The sequence below is a fragment of the Taudactylus pleione genome, unplaced genomic scaffold (assembly GCF_031769625.1).
Source record: "Taudactylus pleione unplaced genomic scaffold, aTauple2 ptg000262l, whole genome shotgun sequence".
Taxonomy (NCBI): Eukaryota; Metazoa; Chordata; class Amphibia; order Anura; family Myobatrachidae; genus Taudactylus; species Taudactylus pleione.
In genome coordinates, this window is record NW_028284664.1 from 2,341,574 (window position 1) to 2,356,319 (window position 14,746).

The window sequence follows — 14,746 nt, forward strand, 5'->3', positions numbered from 1 at the left end:
AGATATCTGTGATACTAGTGTATGGGGACAGCGGGCCATTCCGCCAGAGGAAGGTAAGCAGGAGATATCTGTGATACTAGTGTATGGGGACAGCGGGCCATTCCGCCAGAGGAAGGTAAGCAGGAGATATCTGTGATACTAGTGTATGGGGACAGCGGGCCATTCCGCCAGAGAAAGGTAAGCAGGAGATATCTGTGATACTAGTGTATGGGGACAGCGGCCATTCCGCCAGAGAAAAGTAAGCAGGAGATATCTGTGATACTAGTGTATGGGGACAGCGGGCCATTCCGCCAGAGAAAGGAAAGCAGGAGATATCTATGATAGTAGTGTATAGAGACAGCGGGCCATTCTGCCAGAGGAAGGTAAGCAGGAGATATCTGTGCTACTAGTGTGGGGACAGCGGCCATTCTGCCAGTGGAAGGTAAGTGGGAGATATCTGTGATACTAGTCTATGGGGACAGCGGCCATTCCGCCAGAGGAAGGTAAGCAGGAGACATCTGTGATACTAGTGTATGGGGACAGCGGGCCATTCCGCCAGAGGAAGGTAAGCAGGAGATATCTGTGATACTAGTGTATGGGGACAGTGGCCATTCTGCCAGAGGAAGGTAAGCAGGAGATATCTGTGATAGTAGTGTATGGAGACAGCAGGCCATTCCACCAGAGGAAGGTAAGCAGGAGATATCTGTGATACTAGTGTGTGGGGACAGCGGCCATTCCGCCAGAGGAAGGTAAGCAGGAGATATCTGTGATAGTAGTGTATGGAGACAGCGGGCCATTCCGCCAGAGAAAGGTAAGCAGGAGATATCTGTGATAGTAGTGTATGGAGATAGCGGGCCATTCCGCCAGAGGAAGGTAAGCAGGAGATATCTGTGATACTAGTGTATGGGGACAGCGGCCATTCCGCCAGAGGAAGGTAAGCAGGAGATATCTGTGATAGTAGTGTATGGAGACAGCAGGCAATTCCGCCAGAGGAAGGTAAGCAGGAGATATCTGTGATACTAGTGTATGGGGACAGCGGCCATTCCGCCAGAGGAAGGTAAGCAGCAGATATCTGTGATACTAGTGTATGGGGACAGCGGGCCATTCCGCCAGAGGAAGGTAAGCAGGAGATATCAGTGATACTAGTGTATGGGGACAGCGGGCCATTCTGGGAGAGGAAGGTAAGCAGGAGATATCTGTGATACTAGTGTATAGAGACAGCAGGCCATTCTGCCAGAGGAAGGTAAGCAGGAGATATCTGTGATACTAGTGTATGAGGACAGCGGGCCATTTTGCCAGAGAAAGGTAAGCAGGAGATATCTGTGATACTAGTGTATGGGGACAGCGGGCCATTCCGCCAGAGAAAGGAAAGCAGGAGATATCTGTGATAGTAGTGTATGGAGACAGCGGGCCATTCTGCCAGAGGAAGGTAAGCAGGAGATATTTGTGCTACTAGTGTGGGGACAGCGGCCATTCTGCCAGAGGAAGGTAAGCAGGAGATATCTGTGATAGTAGTGTATGGAGACAGCGGGCCATTCCGCCAGAGAAAGGTAAGCAGGAGATATCTGTGATAGTAGTGTATGGAGATAGCGGGCCATTCCGCCAGAGGAAGGTAACCAGGAGATATCTGTGATACTAGTGTATGGGGACAGCGGCCATTCCGCCAGAGGAAGGTAAGCAGGAGATATCTGTGATAGTAGTGTATGGAGACAGCAGGCAATTCCGCCAGAGGAAGGTAAGCAGGAGATATCTGTGATACTAGTGTATGGGGACAGCGGCCATTCCGCCAGAGGAAGGTAAGCAGCAGATATCTGTGATACTAGTGTATGGGGACAGCGGGCCATTCCGCCAGAGGAAGGTAAGCAGGAGATGTCTGTGATACTAGTGTATGGGGACATCAGGCCATTCCGCCAGAGGAAGGTAAGCAGGAGATATCAGTGATACTAGTGTATGGGGACAGCGGGCCATTCTGGGAGAGGAAGGTAAGCAGGAGATATCTGTGATACTAGTGTATAGAGACAGCAGGCCATTCCGCCAGAGGAAGGTAAGCAGGAGATATCTGTGATACTAGTGTATGAGGACAGCCGGCCATTCTGCCAGAGGAAGGTAAGCAGGAGATATCTGTGATACTAGTGTATGAGGACAACGGGCCATTCTGCCAGAGAAAGGTAAGCAGGAGATATCTGTGATACTAGTGTATGGGGACAGCTGGCCATTCCGCCAGAGGAAGGTAAGTAGGAGATATCTGTGATACTAATGTATGGGGACAGCGAGCCATTCTGCCAGAGGAAGGAAAGCAGGAGATATCTGTGATACTAGTGTATAGGGACAGCGGGCCATTCCACCAGAGGAAGGTAAGCAGGAGATATCTGTGATACTAGTGTATAGGGACAGCGGGCCATTCCACCAGAGGAAGGTAAGCAGGAGATATCTGTGATACTAGTGTATAGGGACATCAGGCCATTCCGCCAGAGGAAGGTAAGCAGGAGATATCAGTGATACTAGTGTATGGGGACAGCGGGCCATTCTGGGAGAGGAAGGTAAGCAGGAGATATCTGTGATACTAGTGTATAGAGACAGCAGGCCATTCCGCCAGAGGAAGGTAAGCAGGAGATATCTGTGATACTAGTGTATGAGGACAGCGGGCCATTCTGCCAGAGGAAGGTAAGCAGGAGATATCTGTGATACTAGTGTATGAGGACAACGGGCCATTCTGGGAGAGGAAGGTAAGCAGGAGATATCTGTGATACTAGTGTATAGAGACAGCAGGCCATTCGTCCAGAGGAAGGTAAGCAGGAGATATCTGTGATACTAGTGTATGAGGACAGCGGGCCATTCTGCCAGAGGAAGGTAAGCAGGAGATATCTGTGATACTAGTGTATGAGGACAACGGGCCATTCTGCCAGAGAAAGGTAAGCAGGAGATATCTGTGATACTAGTGTATGAGGACAACGGGCCATTCTGCCAGAGAAAGGTAAGCAGGAGATATCTGTGATACTAGTGTATGGGGACAGCGGGCCATTCCGCCAGAGAAAGCAAAGCAGGAGATATCTGTGATAGTAGTGTATGGAGACAGCGGGCCATTCTGCCAGAGGAAGGTAAGCAGGAGATATCTGTGCTACTAGTGTGGGGACAGCGGCCATTCTGCCAGAGGAAGGTAAGCAGGAGATATCTGTGATAGTAGTGTATGGAGACAGCGGGCCATTCCGCCAGAGAAAGGTAAGCAGGAGATATCTGTGATAGTAGTGTATGGAGATAGCGGGCCATTCCGCCAGAGGAAGGTAAGCAGGAGATATCTGTGATACTAGTGTATGGGGACAGCGGCCATTCCGCCAGAGGAAGGTAAGCAGGAGATATCTGTGATAGTAGTGTATGGAGACAGCAGGCAATTCCGCCAGAGGAAGGTAAGCAGGAGATATCTGTGATACTAGTGTATGGGGACAGCGGCCATTCCGCCAGAGGAAGGTAAGCAGCAGATATCTGTGATACTAGTGTATGGGGACAGCGGGCCATTCCGCCAGAGGAAGGTAAGCAGGAGATGTCTGTGATACTAGTGTATGGGGACATCAGGCCATTCCGCCAGAGGAAGGTAAGCAGGAGATATCAGTGATACTAGTGTATGGGGACAGCGGGCCATTCTGGGAGAGGAAGGTAAGCAGGAGATATCTGTGATACTAGTGTATAGAGACAGCAGGCCATTCCGCCAGAGGAAGGTAAGCAGGAGATATCTGTGATACTAGTGTATGAGGACAGCGGGCCATTCTGCCAGAGGAAGGTAAGCAGGAGATATCTGTGATACTAGTGTATGAGGACAACGGGCCATTCTGCCAGAGAAAGGTAAGCAGGAGATATCTGTGATACTAGTGTATGGGGACAGCGGGCCATTCCGCCAGAGGAAGGTAAGTAGGAGATATCTGTGATACTAATGTATGGGGACAGCGGGCCATTCTGCCAGAGGAAGGAAAGCAGGAGATATCTGTGATACTAGTGTATAGGGACAGCGGGCCATTCCACCAGAGGAAGGTAAGCAGGAGATATCTGTGATACTAGTGTATAGGGACAGCGGGCCATTCCACCAGAGGAAGGTAAGCAGGAGATATCTGTGATACTAGTGTATAGGGACAGCGGGCCATTCCGCCAGAGGAAAGTAAGCAGGAGATATCTGTGATACTAGTGTATGGGGACAGCAGGCCATTCCGGGAAAGGAAGGTAAGCAGGAGATATCTGTGATACTAGTGTATGGGGACAGCGGGCCATTCCGCCAGAGGAAGGTAAGCAGGAGATATCTGTGATACTAGTGTATGGGGACATCAGGCCATTCCGCCAGAGGAAGGTAAGCAGGAGATATCAGTGATACTAGTGTATGGGGACAGCGGGCCATTCTGGGAGAGGAAGGTAAGCAGGAGATATCTGTGATACTAGTGTATAGAGACAGCAGGCCATTCCGCCACAGGAAGGTAAGCAGGAGATATCTGTGATACTAGTGTATAGAGACAGCGGGCCATTCCGCCAGAGGAAGGTAAGCAGGAGATATCAGTGATACTAGTGTATGGGGACAGCGGGCCATTCTGGGAGAGGAAGGTAAGCAGGAGATATCTGTGATACTAGTGTATAGAGACAGCGGGCCATTCCGCCAGAGGAAGGTAAGCAGGAGATATCAGTGATACTAGTGTATGGGGACAGCGGGCCATTCTGGGAGAGGAAGGTAAGCAGGAGATATCTGTGATACTAGTGTATGAGGACAGCTGGCCATTCTGCCAGAGGAAGGTAAGCAGGAGATATCTGTGATACTAGTGTATAGGGACAGCGGGCCATTCCACCAGAGGAAGGTAAGCAGGAGATATCTGTGATACTAGTATATGGGGACAGCGGGCCATTCCGCCAGAGGAAAGTAAGCAGGAGATATCTGTGATACTAGTGTATGGGGACAGTGGGCCATTCCACCAGAGGAAGGTAAGCAGGAGATATCTGTGATACTAGTGTATGGGGACAGCGGGCCATTCCGCCAGAGGAAGGTAAGCAGGAGATATCTGTGATATTTCCTGCTTTACTTTCATGATGAATGGCCCAATAACTTAATTTTTACAATTTCAGGTGAAAATTTAAATTTTCACCTGCTTTTGTAAAAATTAAGCAGTGAAGAATAGGCCCCATAGAGAGGTGAAGTGGTATAAGGCAAAAATGTGTGAAAACAAGAAAATAAGTTTAAAAATGAAACCCATAAAAAGCGCCACTGATCGCCTATAGCAGACAATTTCTATGCATAAATTGCAAGATAAAAAACGTCACCCACTGGGAAAATAAATTACATTTATATATAACATTTCATAATAATATAGAGCTATTGGTTCCTGCATGCAGACAATCTCTGTGCATATAAGCAATGTGGCGATGGTTGCAGACTGAAATAATCATATAGCTGTGTATACTAATAGGGAAGCAGTATTTGCAAATACAGAACCATATGCTATCTTCTCACAGGTAAACGAGAGGGGTTGGGTATGAAATACCGACGGCTTACAAGCCATCGGTTCAAATCCCGATGAGAGAAGCCCGGAAGATCAAAATCCCAACGCCGGCTCGTAAGTATCTTTAACCCACCCCTCCCTTGGCGGTGCTTAACGCTAAGATTCGGGGAGTGGTGCCTAACCACAAGACCCCCCCGTGGTGCCTAACCCCCATCCCCACACCCTAACCCTCCGGGGGGGGGGTGCCTAACCCTAACCCCCCTGGTGGTGCCTAACCCTAACCCCCTCTTCCCTTAGCCTAAACCTAACTCTCCCGGGGGGGGTGCCTAACCTTAAGTTGCCCCCGGGAGTGCCTATACCTAACCCTCCGCCCCTGTGGCTATCACGTCGCGACGCACGGCTAACCTACATTCAGTATGCCGGGCGTCAGGATTTCGACGTAGAGCTAATGATAGGCGTCGGTATTTAGACACCTATCTTTAGTCCCATGCCGGGCTTTCAGTGTTGGGATTCTGGTGGTCGGCATATTAACCGCCGGCATCCTGACTACATCCCAAACGAGAGTACTAGGAAATTAGAGCCTGTGCAGTTTAGGTGAATCGTAATCTATTGTCCACTGTTTGTCAAGGACATTGAATGAGAGTTATGGTAACACAAGCACAGAGGGAAATAGATTAGTGCAGCATCTGCTGTCAGGGTTCCCCTGTGAATATCCCCTGATGCATATAGCAGCACTAGGTGATATCAGTGGGGGCCGATGATGAGAATACCGCTAGGGAGAAAGTAAAGATACCTGAATACAGTGTTCCCCAGGGTGACAGGTCAGTGGTGCTGGGGGTACTCTGTTCGCACAGTGGTACCCCTATGGAGGTGCTGACGCACATTTTGCCTTGGCTTTTTCAGTGGTATGATATGGCGACATTCTTCATGTTGACATAAAACTGTCGACATGCTCATAATGTCAGCATTACCATTTGATATTCATTGTAGACACTGATTATACGTTCCCAAGTTAGAATGTCGACTTATCGTCCCTGTTGGCGCAGCGATGACTTACCTTTTCTCCTGGCGGCTGCAGCAGTTCCAGCGCGGAGTCCATGTGACAGGGTCAGACTTCTGATCCTCCAGGGTTCTGGTAAGCATTCCCTAACCTTAATTACCACCCATAACCCTTTAATTTTATGCCCCTTCCTCCCCCACAGCCGAACCCTAACCTCCCCCTAATGCCTAACCCTAACTCTCCCGCCTGCAGCCTAACATTGATGCATGCACAGTGTGACTGATAAAAACTCAACTCCGTAAACATTGGCATTGCATACGTTTCTGCTCAGAATGTCCAGCTGAACTATAATGCCAGTACCAGTGCCCACATGGATGCAGTCACTGGCTGTGACACTTGTGAAATGGTTGTGACCATGGGGGAGATGCACTAAGCCTTGGAGTGTGATAAAAGTATACTAACAACCAATCAGTTCCTAACTGTCATTTTTGAAACACAGTCTGTAAAGTGACAGTTAGGAGGTGATTGGTTGGGACTTTTTCTCCATCCACTTTATCTCTCCAAGGCTTAGGCCGGGATGTACTAAGGTTGGGGTGACCATTCCACCAGTCACCGCAACCTTACTAATCACATATGTACTAACATATGTTATTAGTAGCGCAAAGGGCAGCTCTTGCGATAAGAGCTGCCCTTTGCGAAGAAGCCGACGCAGGGTGACGGGGTCTCCGTGGGAACCCGCCCCCTCCGAGCCCTGGGAGCTTCCTGCTGGTCACATGTCCAGGAAGCCCCGGACTCCTCCTCCTCCTCCCTGCACCCGGAAGATTAGGAGGAGGAGGAGGCGGAGTACCCAGGAGGAGCGCGGGCCGGCGACCATGGACAGCAGGTGAATGGGGGCCAGTGCTGGGCGACGGCTGGGCAGCGGAAAACCATCGGGAGCAGGGTGCGGTAAGGAGCCCATAGGCATCTATAGGGTAACGCCAGGTTTTTCTGACGTTACCCTCTGCACCACTAAAAGTGCGGCCGGGCCTTAGTACATATGGAAATATGCGGTAAAAACCCGAAAACAGGGTTTTTACCGCATATTTCCTTTAGTACATCCCGGCCTTAGTGCATGTGCATGTGTTTGACTTACCACCAACCTGTTACATCCCACAAACGCTCTGTCAATCATTCTGCACCCAAATCCACACTACCATTTTAAATGCTCTGTGGCACGTGCGCAGTGCTACACATGCACAGTATTAATAACACTGGCTAACCGTGAAAACATCAACTTAGCATTCACCTCTAAACCCTACTGCTATATAACTACAGCCTTATTGAGCAGATTCTTGATATTAATGTTGTCAGGCCCACAGTCCCCTTTCTATATCCCCACTACAATGGGGATATAGACACCTACACATTTCCATAACCCCCAACTTCTTTGATCCCAATGTTGGTGGAGTCCCAAAAAGGTGGAGTTGCCTTATTCCTTCTAGGCCATGCCCCCCTGGTGATGCGGTGTTGTGGGCGTGTCTGCAAGCCACACCCCCGTTTTACATCATGCAGGGGGAGAGCCCAGCTACTGGGCTGCCCCCAGCCCTCTCCATGCACTAAATAGATGGCGCGCGTATGCGTGCGGTATCCACTCAGCTTCACGACACCACTGCTCTCCGCTTAGCACAGCAGAGCTGCGTTGGTGCCTAATTGTCCCCAAACCTTCCGACGGCCCTCGGGTGGGCAGTGCTTGAAAAACGGGACTGTCCCGCTGAAATTGGGACAGTGGGGAGGTATGCGTTTCACCTGATGCGTGGATAGTTTATAACGTGCAGGAGCTTATGCAGAGTTGGTTGCAAAATAGTTACAAATTACTCTAAAAAAATTGCTTACAATAAATAGCAAATTTACACCCATATGCAGAGCTTGAGATATGCTCTGATTGGCAACAGTAGTATATGAGCCTGGTTTATGCCAGACATGCATCACAGACATTTACGTCATCTTTGCGCCGAGAAACAACTCCTCGTCTCACTTACACAAATAAAAATTACTTAAACACACTCACAAAATCATAAACACCAGTCAATGACTGCAGAGCATACATTGCAAACAGCAAATAAACGGTACACTGGCAGCTATTATCATCACCATCATTATCCGCAATACACACCATGCGCAAATAATATGACTTTCCCAGGCATATATACATCTTTTTCCTGGTCAGGAGGAGGATTAGGGGTAGGGATTAGGGATAGCCAGTCTAGCCAGAAATAACAGTCACATGATCACCAGAACCCGTACTTGCCGACTTTATAAATCTCCTCCCTGGGAAAAGCCTGGAGAGGAGATTCTGTTGACTGGGGCCTGATTGTATACGTCATTAGCACCGGCCCCCCAACCACAGGAAAAGGCAGCGATTCGCGGGTCAATGAGTAGGGGGTGGGCTTAAATGATGCGGTTGGTGTTAATTTAGCCCCGCCCCGTACCTACAGACCCGAAAATTCCCCAGAAAATCTCCCCAACCTGCCCACTTCACTAGGAAGTGTACGGGATGCGGGAGATATGCCTAATCTTCCGGGGGGGTGTGGGGTTACCCGAAAAATCGTGAGCCTCCCACAACTTTCGGGAGAGTAGGCAACTATGCCAGAACCTCAAAGCCGCACTTGAGCCACTGTAGCCATCGGGATTAAGTAACTGACCGCTGGGCCACCAGGGACGTCAGGACAACATTCTAAGCAATTGCGTACAAGGACGCAACTCAGTTGCAGATCAAACGATGATCGGCCTTCTGAGTAACCCTATGGTCATGCAGAATGGTCTTTGGAATTGAGACGCCAAAACCATTTTGACTGCGTACAGGATTTACAGTCAGAGGAAGAGACACAGCCCGAAAACGGTTGTGACACTCCTGCATGGGTCACCCCCTCCCCCCACACAGTCCCTGTCTGATAATCACTCTGCAAATAAATCCTCAATGCAAGTGACATCGGTAATGTACCAAGAGGCATGCGCAATGCGGCTCAGACACGTGCGCAGATTACCAGTAATCGCTCAACTGGACTCAGGGCCTGATTCAGAGCCAGACGCTCTGACCAGAGCGCTCGCTCTGAATCAGGGCCCTCCTACCTAGACTTGGAGCGGCCTCTTGGACGCTCGCATAGCTGTGGGTTACCACCCACAGCTAATGCGAGAGTCCATGATGATGGTCGCGATGGTCCGTCTGGGCAGCAACGCCCCCGGCACGCCCACCAAAGGGGGCGTGCTGTCAGTCGCCATCGACAGCACGCCCCCTTTGGTGCGAGACCCATAGCGACAGCTTGGCTGTCGCTATGCGGGTCTCGCGCATGTGCACGACGGAGCTCTCTCAGTCGTGCGCATGCGCATTAGGGCACCATCGACCCGCTTGCGAGCGTCCTGCGCTCACGAGCGGGTCTGAATTAGGCCCTCAATTCGAGTAATCTGCTCAATACATAACACAGGCCGGCAAACCAGGGGTCATTGAAAATTGTCTGCAATTTGATGACGGATTCATGTGGGTTTTGGCATGCTGACCACCAAATGTCTCTACTACACAAGGTGTTTGCAAAAATATGGGAAAAGAACATAAAAATAGTATTCTGGATGAAACCTATGTATTTGTTCGAAAAAATAAAAAAATAGTTTTATGCACAAAATTACTAATAGAAATTCATTCTGACGTTGTTAAAAACATCAAGAATCGTTTCCTATACCTTTACAAGTCCTTATACTGCCTTTTCCTTTTCCCTCAATGCTCCTTGTGATACTGTTTCTCTCGTAGACAGCTTGCGGATCTTCTTTTTGTAGCTTCCAGCAGCAGTCAGCAATCATGTTGCTGTTCCACCTAACCGTGGCATTCCATCTCCTTGATATCCTGAAGAAATCTTTCCCCCTGCTCTGTACTTACAGCACCAAGATTTTCCGGTAAATATTCTGAATGAGAATTCGGGAAATGCACCTTTTAAACTCATTGAGCAACCCAAATCTTTGTATTTTATCAGTGTGTCTTCCACTATACACTTAAGGTTAGGGTCCTTATTGTTCCCTAGAAAGCTCTATACAACGTCTTTGAAAGTTTCCCAGGCCTATGTTTCAACTGTTTCCATTGTTGTTTTAAACACTTTATCTTTCATATATCCAAATATCTGGACTGACGTTCTTTTTTGATTTTTGCTTCTGACAGTCCCGGAAACTTGTTTTGCGAAGATATTGTAAACTCTCGCTTTCTCTGGATCAATAAAACTTTGTTGTACTACATTTTTGCTTTCATGTTGTAATGTTACCCTATTTTCATGATGGCTTATGACAACTATTATAACCACTGAATAGCCAACTCCACCCCTCCCCCTATTACCCCTCTTTGTTCATAGACTGCGCCTTCAAAACTTGATCAAATGACAGTATAAAAATGTTCTCAAAGCACTAAAATGACATTATTCTTTTTTTTAATTCTTAATACAGTAATTCTGGAAATACTGAAAATGAAAGTTTGTGGAAAAATGGTGCATGATGGGAATTTTTTAGTATGTTTTCTGAAAATAGCACCCAACAACCTATAACAATCAGCTATTTATTTTTTCAGACTATTTCTCCATGGCAGGCCTGTGTAATCAAACAATAGTAACAGTGTGATTTAAGAACGTATTTTTGCCTGATTGCTTTAGTAGGTATTCCAAAAGATGTTATTAGGCTATAGCTTAATATTAAATATTCAGTGCGGGAATTCACGGGAATTTCTTTTGGCTATAGCTGAAACCAGCATATGGATACCCCAATTGTCTGGGGGATGTATCAAGCCTGGAGAGAGAGAAAGTGGAGAAGTTGCCAAAGCAACCAATCAGCTTCCAACTAGTGCTAGATAAATGACGATTAGATGCTGATTGGTTGATTTGGGCAATTTCTCCACTTTATGCATTAATTCAGATGCAGTGTCGATGCCAGACACAAGTGGACAACTTTTTTCAGTCCGCGCGTGCCTCCCAATGGTTACTGACGAAAGCCACTGTACAAATTTGGACGCAGAGAGAGACAATTTGAGTCAGTATACCTGTGTGGTAACAGGGGGTGGTTAGCCAGGGCCGAAACTAGGATATCTGTCACCCGGTGCAAGGCAACAATTTTGTGCCCCCTTCCTTCCTGTACCTGAATTTTGTCCATGCTCCTCCATAAGGCAGTGCACTACTCAGACATCCCTGGTATAGTGACTTACTTTATTCCACACACCATAATGCCCATTACACATTATGCCACACACTGTAATGCCTATTACCAAAGTGCCACTTACATATTTGCCCGACACCATTTTATGCCCCACAGTAAGGCTTCTAATTACTTTAAAATTACCTGCTCGTTGTCAGGGGTTTTATGCTCATTACCATTTCCATGCTTGTTGCCAGGGGGTTTATGCTTGTTGCCAGGGGGTTTATGCTTGTTGCCAGGGAGTTTATGCTCGTTGCCATGGGGTTTATGCTAGTTGCCATGGGGTTTCATGCTCGTTGCCATGGGGTTTCATGCTCGTTGCCAGGGGGTTTCATGCCCATTGCCAGGGGGTATCATGCTCGTTGTCAGGGGATTTATATTCATTACCAGGGGTTTCATGCTCGTTGCCAGGGGTTTCATGCTCGTTGCCAGTGGGTTTATGCTCGTTGCCAGGGAGTTACATGCTCGTTGCCATGGGGTTTATGCTCGTTGCCAGGGGATTTCACGGGAGAAGATGCAGCTTTCAGCATCTTCTCCCGGCAGCGCCAGCATTCCTGGCACTTCCGGGAACGCTGTGTGCATTGCGCTGGTCTAACAGACACTAGAGGTCCAGTAGGACCTCTAGCATCTGTTTCCCCCTTTGCATTATTGGATGGCCGTTTTCTGAATCTGCAGCCCCCGAGCCACCGCGAGTCAGGCTTGTTTCACCCCCTGCATTCCGGCACCCGGTGCACGTGCACCTTTAGCCCCCCCCCTAGTTGCGGCCCTGGATTAGCCAGACGTGCGCATGTCGCAACTTTTTCAACAAAAAGACACAGTTGCAGCTGCATTACCGCTCACCTCTGAATCAGGCCCAATCTCTCTCCAACGCTTGATACATCTCCCCCTGTATGTTTACCGCAATTTCAGTTTTCTTTCTCTGTAAAGTCAGCTGCTGCCTAGCAGGGCTAGTACTGATGACCATGATCCAAGGATCCCTATTGAAAACTGGTTTATCCCATCTCAGTTCTAGCCAGGGCCAATCGCTAGCAGCACGGTAGTGCCACAAGGCCTAACCAAGTGACACATTGGCAAGTCTCTGCTGATGGGGTCTTGGAAAGCCTTACCTAGTGATACTCTGGCAGGTACTGCTCTCCGGTCTATCCAGAAAGAAACCCATGACAGCATCACCATGAGCATCGCAGGGAAGTAGGACTGAAGCAAAAAAAAGAAAATGTGCCGTCTAAGGATGAAGTTGATGAAGAGTCTGTTGTACCAGCCTAGTAAAAAATGAAGAAAAAAAATTACTTTACAATCGAGAAATAAATAAATGCGATTATTATTAACAATTTATACCTCCATTATATAAGGCTGCAATTTGTAGCGATTACAATCCTTACAACTTTTCCTAGGCCGTCTGGTTGGATAAGTTTGGATTATGGTTAACAATATGGGCAATGCTGGTGGCTGGCAAACCTTTCTACCAACACATAACTGGACATAAAGATGACATATAAGCTCAATTTACTTCATTTAATAATTTTTGCAGAGTTTCTCAACAAGAAACTTTTGGCCCAGGGGTGCCGTGGAAAACATGCTGATACCCCTAGTGCGCCGTGATCCAAAAAAGTCTGGGAACCACTGCCCACAACCAGAGGTGTTTCAAGAGAGGATAGGGCCCATGTGTAGACTCAGGGGGTCATTCAGACCCGGTCGTTAGTGCCGATGCGCTCGGACCGGGTCGATGGCCCCCCACAGAGCATGCGCACGACGGCGCCGTCATGCGCATGCGTGAGACCCGCTACGACCGACAGCGCCGGTCGTAGCGGGCCTCGATCCATAGGGGGCGAGCTGTCGATGTTGATTGACAGCTCGCCCCTTTGGAAGGCGGGCCGGGGGGGTGGCAGCCCAAATGGGGGCGTTCTCATGGGAACGCCTACCGTTTGGGGGCGGCCCCACTGACATCACTAGTGATGTCAGTGGAGAGCTTCCGGCTCAGACAGAGCCGAAAGCTCTCCGGGGCTTACGACAAGGGAGACCCTACCCTAGGGTCTCGTCGTAAGCCCCGATGGTCGCGATGGTCTTGACCATCGCGACCATCACCTTAGGCGGTCGTAAGGCTGTGGGTGTTAACCCACAGCCTTACCACCGCAAAGGAGGACGTCTTGAAAATTTAAGACGTCCTCCCCTCATTCAGACCGACCGCACGCTCTGTGCGACCGGCTCTGAATGAGGTCCTCAGTGTGGGCCCCCTCCTCTCTCTAGCGGTGCTGCGGCGGGTGCAGTGGAGTATATTGTGGTTTAGATCTCCAGGTAAATGGCGTCCGCGCCTTTTTCCCAGGGACAGCAGTACTGTGCATGCATGAGTCACCAGCAAAATGGCCTTTGCCATTTTCCCAGTGATTTTTGCTGCAGCACTATGGAGACAACAGACAGGTTAGTATAAAGACTATATGGGTGCAGGGTGTGCGGTGTGGGTCCTCCTGGACCCTGGGGCCAGTGTGCACCGCACACCCTGCACCCATTATAGATACGCCCCTGCCCTCAACCCTTCTTTCTTTCTTGCTCCAACATGATCCAATGGGAGGTTGGTTAATCCATAATAAGAAATATGTGGTTAACGTACATGAAACAGACGGACTGCTCCCAAGGACGTTCCGGTGAGGTAATCAGGTCTCTTGCGCTGCTCAGCTAATCGCAGACCTGAGCAGTCCACTTATAACATAGGGATTTGTTTTTCTTTTAAAGGATTACAAAATTCCCTTTGAATTCCCGCGGATCATATAAAAAAATAAGATTTTAGGTAAGTACTTATTATGGTGACAACTTTTTAGTCAATAATAATTTCCTGATTATGGGAGCAATAATAATTTAATAATTAATTATGTGTCATTAATAATGTATTAATGATTTAGGCAAGAATAAGTTATAAATTACTGTCCAGGGGCACCATTTATAGCATGTAATTACTAAGTACACTCATGGATGCTGGCACTTGTAGTGCACCAAAAGATGATAAAACTGTGGTTTGCTCATATCACACTTTGTAAATTCAGCATCCCTCAATATGTAACAAAGGGGTCTATTCACTAATGGGTCTATTTACTAAGCCTTAGATGGA

At 48.4% G+C, this 14,746-nt stretch overlaps 1 protein-coding gene across 1 annotated transcript in view; it reads right to left on the bottom strand.

Moving 5' to 3' along the window:
- GABRR3 (gamma-aminobutyric acid type A receptor subunit rho3) overlaps positions 1-14,746 on the bottom strand; it is a 68,583-nt gene that overhangs the window by 7,409 nt on the left and 46,428 nt on the right. The window contains exon 7 of the mRNA XM_088481074.1: positions 12,753-12,905. Coding sequence (XP_088337200.1) covers positions 12,753-12,905 — 153 coding nt within the window. The remainder of the gene's footprint in view (positions 1-12,752; positions 12,906-14,746) is intronic.